Here is a 14,799-nt window from a genome sequence, read left to right on the forward strand (position 1 = left end):
CACAAAACTCTGATAAGGTGGAATTTCAATTCCCATAAAGTTTTCACCCCAAAACGTGTCGAATTGTATTGAATCATATCCGATTATTAGTTGTTTTCCCGTTTAATTAAGATGTAGAAAGGAATTAAGCAGCTCAATGCCTCTGCAGTTATTTCTTGGGATCTTGTTTTAATTTTCCCTTTTAAAAACATAGTTGGACTTTATTGTACTTTCAAATTGGTTGCGATCATTAATTCGTTATGCTTCAAGTTTTGACGTAACGTCATTCTTTAGTCTAGAAGGACTGTTTTTTTCTACTCCGATATGGGAACATGGATTGTATTTTATGTCCCACGTAAGGGAACATTATTAAATGATGCTCCAATAGCCCCTCCAATCATACAATTGAGCATTTAAGTTTCCTGAAAATAGAATCGTTAGCAACAACCCTCATCTCGCCGACGTTGAAGGAAACTAAACATATGACATTTAATAGATCTGAAGGATCGAAGTTAAACTCGCCTAGGTTTTTGCAAACATAGATCCTGAAGGTTACAATTTTAAGGTAAGTTTTCCGAATTTGCGAATTTCCGACCCTTCACGACAATTTCAGTTGAGAGCACCGATTATCCACAATCAAGAAGATTCAAAGATTATTTCACCTTATAAAGAAAGCAATACACGTGAATTACAGAAACAATGAACACAATTACAGTTTAATGACACTAGCTGAGTTTGCACTGGATTAAACGAAACAACGTACGCCAATCTAGAATTGTACCAAAGTGAACTTGTTTTTTTTAGATTTTCTTTACAATGGAGGCAACTTATCAAGGCGCGGAGGCCACTCAAGGATAATTTTAATGAATGTAAAGTGGTAGTGTAGTAATCGGTAATGGTGTATATTGTGTAGAATTTGATTATTTAAAAGAGCAGTTAAACAAAAGCTTTTTTACATTGGAGTTGAATGCTACGATATTTTAGTAGACCGAGAAGTAGACAAGCATAACAGTGTTTCACATGCGTCACGTGTAGGAAAGAAGTATGTTCATGGAATCTGCGTTTTAGTTTAGGTACAAATTGGTTGAATATTTCAATTTCTATGTGTTAGATGGCCGGAAAGCAACACTAAAATAGAAAATGGCATAATCAGAATATATGTTTATTTCTGAGATAAAATAAAAACAACATGATATAATGCGTTTTAAATAAAGGACGGTTTATTTGGATCAACATTTACTTTTTCTTGACAACAAAACTTTTGTAGATCAGGAGGGAGAAGCATCCGCTCCATCGATCTGTGTGAGTTCAATTATTTTGTTGTTGAGTCACGACGCACATTGGAACAAATCCGCTGGAGTCTCTATTTTGATTTGTGTTGCTTTTTTAAACCCAGGCCTCGTTGTTTTGCGTTGTTTACCAGTTGGTGCTACGGCGGTTCTTCAGGTAAACGGAAACCTTGGAGTGGCTAGCAACACGGTTGTAGAGTCCAATCATCTTGGGGTAGTTGCTGAACATCGACTGGTTTTCCATGTACATGCTTTCCATGCAACAGTAGAACATCATGTCGCACCACATCATCTAGAAATTTAAAAAAGTATACATAAGAGCAAAGAAATATGGAATTATAGACGTACATTCAATACCGTTATACGAGGTGCCTTACATAAGTTGCCAGACATTTCTTTACAAACATTTAAAATGGGCTCTGGAAAATTCAGTACGTGATTACTAGGGCTATGACAAGAGAATATTCTTTTCATTATCTTGACTCTCGAGTATATATCAGTTAATATCTTATATGTTTTTAGATGGAGTGATGTGGTTCTCGATTTCGAACTGTGTTGCATATATACTCGATGTGGTTCTCGATGTGGTTCTCGATGTCGAACTGTGCTGCATATATACTCGAGAGTAAAAACAATGATAAGAATATTCTCTTATCATAATCCTACTTATTACTATACATCTTATGAGATAAGTGATTAATTTTTTTATGATTCTATGCTCAAAGGAACCGCTACGACACGAATTGGAATGCACCCTTCTAAAATCTAATTGTCACAGCTGGTTAATTTAAAAAGGCAATCTGTACGTAAGAACACTTTAGAAACACAATATGCAATCAAATTCTGTAAAAGTGTTTTATACTTCAAATTCATATACCTTTTAACTAGCAGGAGGACCCAACATTAGACGGAGTTAAATGAACATCAACGCATATTTCTACACTTTCATATTTTCTATTGTCGTCAGGATCAGTGAAATTGCCCAGCTTACAAATCAAATTCATTGCTTGCTCTCGTTGTAGACGTATCGCGCTGCACCAGGATAAAGTTTCACCTGACTACCCAGTCATTTAGTCCACAATACGTTGTGCTCTACATTGCACTGTTGAAAACTGTTGATTTAATGAAATTATTTTTCATATAATGGCTTAAATTAAAGTTTAAAATGCAAAACTCAAGTATCATGCTTTAATTGTGCTTGTAACAGTAACGTTTATTTAGAACGCACTCCTGTTATACCAAATATTCTACTGTTGATTTCATATGCCTGACCTTACTGCTTGTGTAGTGATAATGGATTTAACGAAGTTTAACATGCAAAAGTTAAATATCATAGTGTAATCGTGCTTTGAACAGAAACATTCATTTCGAACGCGTCCTGTCATATCTAACAACTTACTGTTGATTCTCTATGCCTAGCCCTTCTGCTTGTGCGATGATAATAGCTTGAATTTGAATTTAAAATGGGGTTAAACCTGGGGTTCTACTAACTGACCATTTTAGAATTTCTCATGAACAAAGCTTAAGACATTATTAAAACATTACCATAACTAAATAACTATGGATTTGGCGTGACGTCATTGATTTAAGAATTACATTATGTTTCAAAATGTTAATACAAACATAAGTGATGATAAAGCTTATATAAATAAAAAAAAATCTATATATATATATATGTGTGTCTGTGTAAAAATATTTAACCGATTTCAGCATTATTCATTTTTCTTAAAATTCAACTTATCATATTATATAATCAATTTTTTTTGCTGTAATATTTTAAGTTATAAATTTCTTATATTTTTTTACTAGAATATCTGTCCATTTTCTATTCCAGTTTTAACAGCGTCCTTTACTTTTCTATGTTTAAGTTTAACCACATTACTTTCAGGCTCGCGTTTTTCTATTATAAAATATATGGAATTTTTCTAAAATATTATACATATATAATTTCTCAAAAATACTATATGTTTATCATTACACTAAAATTACCCTACATTTATAATTACTTTCAACATATTAAACATTTATTATCACTCTAAAAGTAGTATATATTAATAATTACCCCAGGAATACTACACATTTATCTGCAGTTAGTGAATATCACAGCTCTGAATAATTACATTACTGCCATTTCCTTCATTCATCACCTATTATTTTATAATTATCTAATTCAGATTTCTAGAATTCTACGCAATAACGAGAACATAACTTACCTGATCTCCCATGAAGAACTGGCTGCCACTATTACGCATGCACAGAGTCCTCTCCATGAAAGGCATGATTCTGTTGAAGCTGTTCATATATCTCCAGTACATGTAGTTCTGAAATCAAAATATTTAGATTGCCCGTATATTTAAATAAATCTAGGTTCAATCATTTTCGCGAATCCCGCAATAAAAAAACAAAAGAAACAATGCTAATACCAGTTTTACTTTTTTTAAGAAAGTAGCTCCAGACAAGATATGGAGCCACTTAAGGTAAAAATAATACTATTATTTTCACGTTTATTTTTAAGGGGGTATCCGTTGAGATTAGACTTCATAATTTCTGCATTCAATTTTTTTGTGGGCTGTTATCGTCTTATTAATACTTGTTATTTCACAACTTACAGCAAACTCATCCTCTGGCCTTCTTCGGGTGAGTAACTACGACGGGATAAGAATGATGAAACTTTAATTTTTATCTGTAACCATAATTGCGTATGCGCAGTGGATTAAGGCGTTTACTCTCTACGGTTCCAGGTCAGCATTCCCTTAAAATAGCGGTTTCAATCTTACCCAAAGAGTCTAGAGGATTTAGTTAGTCAAAGCATGGCGATTAAACAACCATAGAAAGACAGTAATTATTAGATGTAAGTGGGAACCCTCAGCATTCCTGTCCTATCGGTGGTAGACACCCGATAAAGACAAGTGGATGAGTTGACCGAAACGTGGAGTAACAAAAACAACCATGAAGATAAAGATTCCTAAAAAGAATGAATGCGCTAAAAATACTCCTACTTGCATGAAAAAAGAAGACGAGAATAAGTTTTAGGATGGTAGAGATTCTGAGACAGAAAACAGCAGTTCTTCCTTCTTTGTCAGAAACACCGCTATGTGAATTTGAGAACTAAAGAACAAAATAAATAAATTGAAAGTTACGCAGTTATCGAAAGTAACTGCTTTATCCATCCATATATATATATATATATATATATATATATATATATATATATATGTGTGTGTGTGTGTGTGTGTGTGTGTGTGTGTGTGTGTGTGTGTGCGTGTGCGTGTATTAATATATATAGTGTTGGGACGATGAATCGGAATCGGGAATGGTAATTTGTTTTGGAAATATCAGAATCTGTATCAGAATCGGAAATGATTGTGCCTATTTACGGATGTCAAAACCGATCTTTTTAATTATTTATTTTTTTATTTGATTTTGTTTAAAACTAAATCTTACACTACTGTTAAAATGATGAAATGAGTATTTATTGATTTTGCATTACAAGTAAAACTAAAATCGTTAGATCAACCCCTACAGGTGTGTGATTACGTTTGAAAAAATATCTGAAATTTAAAATGTTTTTACGATAATCGGGAAAAATAACAACACTATAGTTATATATAACGAGATTTATAAAAAATCGGAATCGGTATTTGTATCAGAATCGGGAATTTAGTAGAGAATCGATAATAGTATCGGAATCAGAAAAACATTCGAATCGTCCCATCTTGCTAAGTCGAGTCGCATTGATAAGCGGTGATACAGCGAAAGAATATTCAAAAAGCTCCCTGTCGTGGGTTGACCATAATTAGGAGTGATAAACAAACTACCACTAGCTTTAAAAAAACAATGCTCTTTCTGTAAACAAATAGAACTTAGGCGTTCGGACAATGTTTGAACATTGTTAATTCACATACCCAGCTAAGCAGCAGTCGATTAGCGAAACGTTTAATAGTGCAAACTGTCACCTAGGCAGCCAAATTTCAAATCTGGCTTGAGGTAGTTACAAAGTCTACCCGCACTGATATGCTGTGAAACAACGAAACAGTATTGTGTGTGAATGACTATATATATATATATATATATATATATATATATATATATATATATATATATGTGTGTGTGTGTGTGTGTGTGTGTGTGTGTGTGTGTAAGAGTATAGGAAGGCTACTGACGGAAGAAAACTGGGTGATGTGATTTATGACCAAAAACATACGAGGGTTTTGTAGATTTAATTAAATCCTCACATGTCGTTTTCTCTTATAAAAATATATATTCTTTGCGAATTTTACTTTTATTGTGCCTCGTTTTCATCCAGTGCTAGTTGCGCAAAAATACACCTTTAACTTATTGCTCCTATCTTATTTGACCGTAGTTTTGCTGATCATGTTAATGATGAGGAACTTACTACATAAATTGCAATTGTTTTTGTCTTTACAGTTACAAGTGTTGCTATTTATCATATATGTATTCATGTAATATTTCATGTCATATAACTCTATGAGTATAATTGTATAATTTGACAATAATAACTTTCAATGTATATTAAAGAGTATTAATTTTATTTATTTCGGACTATTATCTTCATCTTTCTTAGTTGTTCTTTCACGACGTTTTTATCAACTAACTATGTTGAAGGGTTGGTTGGTTGTTTTTGTTTTACGGCATATCAACCTTTTTCGGGTTATTTAATGCCGAATCCAAATATTTTGAAGAAAAATTTTTAATAGAATATATTTGTTGTTTTCAAATCAGTTTCTATTTAACCAATAGTTGGGACCCTAACAGGTACTACCACTCCTGGTCAGAGTGGACCTGGGAGCAATGGTAATTAAAGGATGGCTCCACACTCCCCAAAGCCCGCAATCTGGGGCCTCACCACTGGATATAGTTTAAGGTCATATCCAGGACCTATGATGAAGGGATACACATGATTATTTATTAGTTTTAAGTATCTCTGATAGAGGCTTACGCGAATCGATAAATGTTTCAATATTTTATTCATGTTCGATCAGGACTTCAAGTGAATTTCATAGACAGTATTTTACTTTCTGACGATGAAATTCCTGTAGAATCCTTATGAATTATGAAAATACTTAAACGTGGGTCGATCCGCAGATACTCTATACAATGTTTATATAACTTTATTTAGATAATAGCTCTTCACTGGTATTGAGCACTTTTGAAGAAAATATTGATTGTTTGTTTATGTTAACGATGTAACTGAACTTAATAAATCAATTATATATAGATATACATATTATATCAATTATCTCTCTCTCTCTTTCTCTCTCTCTCTCTCTATATATATATATATATATCATTTGAGAATTTTGCTTTCATTTTTGTAGCTCGTTTTCACTCTGCTAATTGCACTGACCACATAAAGGGCATTTGCTTTTTTCTTTACAGTTACTATTTTTATATTAATTCTATTTGATTCTTGTAATACTTAATGATATTGAACTATGTTATTATAACTATAACATTTGCAACAATGATTTACTTATTTGCTGAAAGGTTGAATGTAACAACATGCTTATATACTAGCTTTAAATATTCCTGAAGTGAAAACAACTTACGTCATAGTTGCAGTTCATCATATCACCAGATCCCATGTTGGAGCTCATACCCATACCGGAACCCATGTTGGAGCCCATCATACCGGAACTCATGTTCGAACCCATGTTGGAGCCCATCATACCGGAGCTCATGTTGGAACTCATCATATCAGAACTCATGTTGGAGCTCATGTTGGAACCCATGTTGGAGCCCATGTTGGAACCCATGTTGGAGCCCATCATACCAGAGCCCATGTTGGAGCCCATGTTGGAGCCCATCATACCGGAGCCCATACCACCTTCCATGTAGTTGTACTGAAAAAGAAACATACATTGTCTTAACTAATTATTCAAAATGAAAACGTTGGTGAAATATCACTTACGTATGCATTAAAATAGTCTTTTAAAAATATAAGTTTATTTCATGGCAATCTATCATAACGGATATTCTATATCCATCTGTAAGGAAAACTACTTCATAATTAAAATTTGTGAAACTAGCCATAATCTTTCTGTTCAAGATTTTATTTACTTTTCATTCTTCAATCGCTTTAAATGTTGCTGTTATCTTATAAAAGCCTGGCTGCCCAGTGTTTCCCGGCTGTTTAGAAGTGTGTGTTGAGAAATAATAATAATACTAATAAAGAAAGTCGTTGTAAGTAGGTAGGCTCGAATCCGTACCGCGAAAGAAGGAAAGAACGTGAAAAAAAAACATGACGGCTTTGTCGTTCCGTCCATCGGCAACCGGGAAGTGGCGAAGCTTTAACTTAAGGCTAGTCAATCGAAACGAAGCGCATGACTTTCCAAAATATCGGTGAAAAAAATGACACCGTCTTGTAGAAAAGTGCCTAGTTAAGTGTGAAGGCCTTAAAGTTTTTAATTAACTTTTCGACATTAGAAAGGTCGAGCTTCAAAACGGTACAATTATCGTGAAAATCCGTCGCTTCTCTTGAAAGTTTTAGGACGATATGATGATTTCAACGTATTTTCAGACGAGTGCCACTCCCTCCGACACTTAAAGTCCATGGCGCCTGAAATGACTTCCATCGCCACAGGACCATTTTTTATAGACGAATGTCTGAGGGAGTATCTATACACAGATGATGTTACAGAGTCTAAGCTTTGTACGATAGCTAAGTCTCTCTCTCTCAGTCTAAAATGTTGAGCTCCAGCAATAAGCAAGAGCAATATAGTCAGCAACAAGTTAAACTGCAGACCAGCTTAATGCGGGTACTGGTCTCCCTATTTATGGTTTTTAAATCAGAGATTTCTTCTCCTAGAAAGGTTGCCTTCACCACGGCTTACAAGGAGCCCTCTCCACCCCCACACAAACGTACATACACAAACATACACGGTGCTAGTTACCCGTTGACCCCGAAAAAGGGTTCATTCGCCCTTTGGAAGGTTTTGTTTTTAATCCTTCAGGGAGACTAGCCCCCCCCCCTCCACCGTACCAAACAAGTCTGGTGGGAGAACCAGTTTAGTCGCCGGTGACCCTACATGAGGCAGGTAGTTATGGGTTACATGGTACCAGTAGCATATGACATGACCCGGCATACATACATACATACATACATACATACACATATACATACATAGATACATTTAAACAGACAGATGGGATTTATTTTATATATAACGACAAAGACATTCTTACACTTTATTCATAGAAGGTAATAATATAATATGTAACTTATTTATTTCAGAGATTTATCTTAGAAATCTCATGGAACGCAAAAACCTTATTACACATTTTTCACATTTTGTCTTATTGCTCTGATCATTTAATAAGCCCTATGCAACTTGCATTCTTTTTTTATTTATTCTTAAATTACTCTGCTTAACAAAGTATAGATTATACTATCTTGATAAGTTGTCTATTTACTAATGCTGCGTGTTGTTGTCGAAGTTTCTGATGCATATCATCCATTTGTTGACAGTATTTTCCGCCGTAATGGTTTCGGTTGCATTCAAAAATTGTAATAGATAAGACCTATTGCCGATCACCAAACAGTCAGCATAAACTTTTTCTGTTGCAACTCTTGATCCCAGAGTTGTTGCGGAGTACGCGGCCACGGAGGTCGTGTGTAAACGCTCTACCGTTGAGGAATAATATTGCTCAACTCGTTTTTCCTGTAATATATGTGAACGCATGTTTTTCCCTAAATGTCCTGTGTTCCTTTCGTTTATTATCATTTAACACCATAACAGTTCCTATTTACAATGCCTTCCTACGGGACAGAGTTAGACACCATAATAGTTAGGAACCCAGTTATCAATTTTCATTTTTTTTCAATCTCTCTCAAGTGTTTGGAAATCGTCAGATACGTAACGTCTAATTCAGAAGCAAGTTCTTGAGCAGTTGTGCGTAGATTGGTTTCAACTAAGGCTATTAATTTATCGTTGTAAACATCCGATATCCGACCACTCTGTTCATCAGCTTCAGGACTCTCGTCGCCGTCACAAAATTTTTAAAACCATTATTGTGCTGTGCACTCAATAGTGGTTCCTGGGCCAAAGGCTTCGTGGAGATCGCGAGCTCTTTCCTATTCCGTCAAGTACACAGATATTACTCCTTTAAAAAGAAATACACTTCAATCTTTTTGACTATCTATATGTATCCTAATAAAACGTAGCTGTTCTTGAAATATTGTTAATTGCCGTCCTGGTCGTAAAAATGGAACATGGTAACTAATGGGTTATTCTGCGCTTTTTCGTACAGCATTCAACGAAGAATACGTATATAAATTGTTAGCAAACGTTTAAAATAGTTACTTACCCTGAAGCGTCCGTTCTTCCAGTGGTAGTACCTCATGTAGTCATCCATGATTTCATAGAAGCAGTCGCAGATGTAGTCACACCTGAACATATCCATATTGCTCTTGGGGTAGAAACCTAGAAAAACATAATTAGATTAATATTAATATACACAAATAAAAGAATAGATGTATGCATGCAAATATTTTGCTGATAAACTCTTAAACACTGGCGACACAACACTGGAATGAACATAAAAAGTAGATTCCATGAGCAAAGTTTCTTTCTTAGAAGTGCACGCCTGTGGAACTTCCGTTTGCCTGTTTCCCACCTGACTACAACTTGGATGTCTTCAAGTCCAACATAAACAAGTTACTGATAAACCCCCTTCTTAAGTAAGACACTTCATCAGATCTCCAACACTTACGATTACTACGCAATAACCCTTAATCCCGAGTGGCTTCCGGGCCTTGATAAGTGGTGACTTCCATGTGAAAAAAATAGTAAGCATATGCCAAGGATATTTTAACCCTATATATATATATATATATATATATATAACATGAATTAATTTTTACCCTCAATTTTGATCTTGATAGGGTTAGAAATCAAGATATTTCCTGCAAATGTAATATGCACGAACTGCAGCACAATAACTGAGGTAAGTTACTTCCTCGATAATCGCAGATTCCCATATTTTTCTGCTGAGTGTTCACTGCCAAAATCGGTTAAAATCAATGGAAGTAGTAAAATCTTTTCACTCTAATAAATTCCTCTATCCGCCGCCACCAATTACACGGTCGTGGGATCGTGCAAGGGGAAGTTACGAAGGAACACCGTTTTGGGTTTTCTTTACTTCGTAATTGCTTAAAAAACTGGAATGGAAATTTAACGCTTTAACCTATTCGTTCTACTGGGTGAAACGCACCATAGATTAAACTGAACCGAAGGGTTATTTATGCCATTTTTTTTCGCTTTATTTCGTTTTTAGTTAATTAAAACTACTGGAATGGAATTTTAACGTTCTTTTGTTTTTCCAATTTCTTTCTTAAAGAAGTTTTACGTTTGTTCACAGTTCGCAGTTTTTTTGTTTCTTTTTGGTTTTGACGTTTTTATAAAGGAGTTTAACATCGTTTTTTTTTAACATTAAAACAGAGTTATTACTTCGATGGGCGAAACACACCATGGATTTAACAGAACCAAAGGGTTATGTATGGCATTTTGTTTCGCTTTATTTAATTTGGTAGTTGATTTAAAAATCTGGAATCGACTTTTAACGTTCTTTTGTTTCTCCAATTTATTTCTTAAAGAACTTTTTACGTTTGCTCGCATTTTTTTTGGGGGGGGGGCGTTTTTCTAAAGAAGTATAACATCGTGTTTTTTTAATATTTAAACAGTCTTATTATTTTGCTTATTCATTACTTTACCCCTCCCCCAATTACACACACACCTCCAAACAACCGGGAAACGCCGGGTAACCCCGCTAGTAACAAATAAAATATTTTTTTAGATGGATAGATAATCCGTGCAGACATATGTCGGCGAGTTGGAATGCAAAATGTGAATTTTTACTTGACTGACATATTTCTATTACTTTATTAATAGAATTATTTATTTATAGCATATTATTTACTATCAATTTGCTCATGCGCTAGTTTATTCATAACTTGAAGTAGTTTAATTTAAAATCATGTTAATTATCATAATTTTAAATTATTTTAATTATGTATCGATAACTTAAAACGTAGGGGACGCTAGTCGAACACTAAAATGCTTTGTTTCGATTCTAGCTGATGGCACGCAAGTCGTTTTTGTTTTTAACTTCGAAAGCAGAACTGTGTATATATATATATATATATATATATATATATATATACATATATATATATATATTTAGTAAATTAATTGCTCTATCAGAATAAATACGAAACTTGAATGAAAAAAATATATTTAAACGTATTTTACGTCATCGCAATTCTTACGGAGAAAGAAATATGCATCAATCACATTTTATTAATCTAGATGAACAAAGCAGTAAATGTATATGTGTGTTAGTCCGGTTGTGTGCAAATATTTAACCGATAAACTACTAGCTACAGAACACTGGAATTAACATGGAATATACATCATGCTCCAAAGATGTTTTATAACAAGTAGAATCTTTGGATGGATTAATAATACTTGCCTAAATTCAATACACCTATTCACGTCGTTTAATATTAAATATTTCTCATCTGTTGATAGATTTATCGGTAGTAAACCCAGATGGACCGTTAAAATTTTTAATTTCAATTCTAACTGATGGTACTTAAATCATTTTTTCTTATTGTTAAACTTTTGGCATCAGTGCTATATATTAAATTCAATATAATAACCCATAGAGAATTGGCTTTGTGATAATAAATACCAAATCTGCATGAATTAAAATATATTTAAGCGGACTTTACGACCCAGTAAGGCCGTCCGCCACCTATAATATTGAATTAAATAGATAAGTGCGGTACATAAATATTCTTGAAGAAGTCGATCGCAAAGTTCGGATGAATTTTAAAAGCATATGGATCTTGCTAGTTAATAAAATACCATGACATTTAAATTAGCGTAACGTTTTTGTGTAAGGCAGTTGCAGTAAGTATCCGGTCGTATTTGATTCTTTTTAGCGCGTAGTAACATCTTTAAGACGTAGATAAAAATATATTTGTCTCTTTAAAATTTTCCATCTGATATTGACCAGAGTCATCGTTGCTTAACTTTGTTGGTCTGCCGTATATCATAAAATATAATTAGAGAAGACTAAAATTATTTGATTTTAACCGCCATAGCGAAACTAATAATAAATTAATGCCCTTCCCTTTCGATGTATAATTAGACTTGTTAACATATATTGTTTTTGTTTTATTGTCCATGGAAAAGAAGACGATTCAAACCGTTGAATTACAAAATAAAGTTAATTGTGATCAGCTCACGTTACCCCTAATATAAATCAATACGTTTTCCATTATGGCGTACTGAATGATTTTTGATTCGTTCAGTGGTATTACGTCGTATGGATTACTTTTGTTCATATTATTTTTCGTTCTTTTCATATTTTATAAAACGTAGAATAATAGAAGTATTTGCAAAAGAGAATTTTATGCTTTTCAAATGCTTGCTATTTTATAAAAATAACTTTGTGCGTCTGTTTGTGTGTGTGTGTGAGAGAGAGAGAAAGAGAGTTTCTTATGGACTCGAAAACGACTGGGCCGATTTTTTGTTCACACGAAGTTACATTATGTGCCTGGTAATGTTCTTAGATTTTGTATTGGAATGTCTCCGATAAGTACCGATAATCGAAACAGTCTGATGAAAGAGGTAACAGGCGATTTTGACTCAAGTAAACAACTTTGAACCTAAAACCACAAGTGCATTTAAAGAAGCTTTTATTTTCACACGAGTCAGAAGGCCCAGAAGGTTTCAATCCTAGCTTGAGCAGTTGCCTGTTTAGCCGCACTGATGAGCTGTGAAACAGCGAAACAGTACTGTCTGTGGATGACTATATATATATATATATATATATATATATATATATATATATATATATATATATATATAGTTTTATCTAAAGAAAATTGTGGAATCCATAAATGAAAACTTACTGAATTCACGGATTCGTTCCACTGGTCGGAATTTCTTAGATATGAAATTTAAATTCGGTAGACTAAAGATTGACAGAGTCGTTGGTAGAGATTATTCCGTACAAACACACAACTCACTTTTGTATATCTACATGTTTATCTTAAGAAAATTGTTGAAGTCCACAATTGAAAACTTACTGAATTCACGGGCCAAGTACCTGCAGATGGACATGGTCTCGGGCATCCTGTTATTTCCTTCCATCTCTAGACAGGGCAACCACATACAGGGGAAATCTGAAATCGAATAAAAACATTAGTTTGGTAAACAGCATGTAATAATAATAAAAATAATGAATAAATAAATTAAATAAATAATAACTGGGATCTTGGGGAGGCTTAGTGCTACTTCAAATTTAAGTATAGACCAATGGCAGCTGCCAGCGAGAAATTAATGTTAATAGGCTGTTGCGATGATGCACATTCTTTTGCAAATGATATCGAAGAAGGTGGAGATAGCTGGACGTCTGGAGAGACTTGTTGTCACTCAGCTTCCAGAGAACACAGCAGGTTTCCAATCAGATCTCTGATGACTTGAGTGAAAGCTCCATGTTAGCCAATAATAATAATAATAGTAATAATAATAATAATAATAATAATAATAATAATAAAGATAGTACTTATAATACTAGGAGCACTAGGAACCATCCCGAAAAACTTTGAAAACAGAATGTGAGAAATTAGAATCAGAGGAATGACAAGAAAAATACAACGAATAAAAATAATGAAAACAGCTAAAATTTTAAGGAAAACACTTGAATGCGGGGACAAATACACATGAGCCATACGTGCGCCACAGACAAACTGCTGCAGAGACAAAACATGAAGAAGCGTCACAAGGAATCAAGAACATAGAAGATACATTATATATATATATATATATATATATATATAAGTTCTCTTTCTCTAACCTATCCCTTCCCATTACCCAATCACCGCCCCTCACAAAAAAAACGATGCCAAATGGCCGAGAAGGGTCAAGGATAATGGAAACCCGAGGAGAGAGCACTGAATAGACCTTCGCTGGACAAGTGCGAAGAAAACTCGGCCCTTGGAGAAACTTATTGCAACTCAAATTTCAATGGAGACAAATGGCCGCTTCTAGCGAGAAATCGATGGTGGGCGGGTGTTGTGTTATTGGAAATTCGTTTGCAAATGTTATAAGAAGAGATGGAGAGCACTGGAAAACTGGGGATACTTGTTGTCACTCAGCTTCCAGAGAACATCACACGCTATTTTCAGGGAAAGTGGAAACTCCTTGTGTAAACATGTGCATATATATATATATATATATATATATATATATATATATATATATGTATATATATATATATATATATATATATATATATATATATAGATGTTTACATCATCATAAGCTAGGGTTTTATAAATTTATGAGGACCCCTCCCTAAACTTTAGCCATCTAACTCTGTCCCGAGTTATTCGCTGCCATGCGGGGCCTATGTGCTGTATTATGTCGTCCCTCCAACTCGTTCTTGGTCTTTCCTTAGGCCTCTTATATTCGTAGGATGTCTATTCCGTTGTCCTGAG

The 14,799-nt window shown here is 34.1% G+C and overlaps 1 protein-coding gene across 1 annotated transcript in view; it reads right to left on the reverse strand.

Moving 5' to 3' along the window:
* Positions 1-1,395: 1,395 nt before the first annotated feature.
* Positions 1,396-14,799, reverse strand: part of LOC145265256 (S-crystallin SL20-1-like) — a 20,059-nt gene continuing 6,655 nt past the window's right edge. Inside the window, exons 2-6 of the mRNA XM_080121039.1 lie at positions 13,387-13,482; positions 9,597-9,712; positions 6,839-7,132; positions 3,482-3,589; positions 1,396-1,560 (exon numbers count right to left, since the gene is read on the reverse strand). Coding sequence (XP_079977165.1) covers positions 1,396-1,560; positions 3,482-3,589; positions 6,839-7,132; positions 9,597-9,712; positions 13,387-13,482 — 779 coding nt within the window. The remainder of the gene's footprint in view (positions 1,561-3,481; positions 3,590-6,838; positions 7,133-9,596; positions 9,713-13,386; positions 13,483-14,799) is intronic.

This window comes from Euprymna scolopes, chromosome 40 (assembly GCF_053919585.1).
Source record: "Euprymna scolopes isolate OS-2025 chromosome 40, ASM5391958v1, whole genome shotgun sequence".
NCBI classification, from domain to species: Eukaryota; Metazoa; Mollusca; class Cephalopoda; order Sepiida; family Sepiolidae; genus Euprymna; species Euprymna scolopes.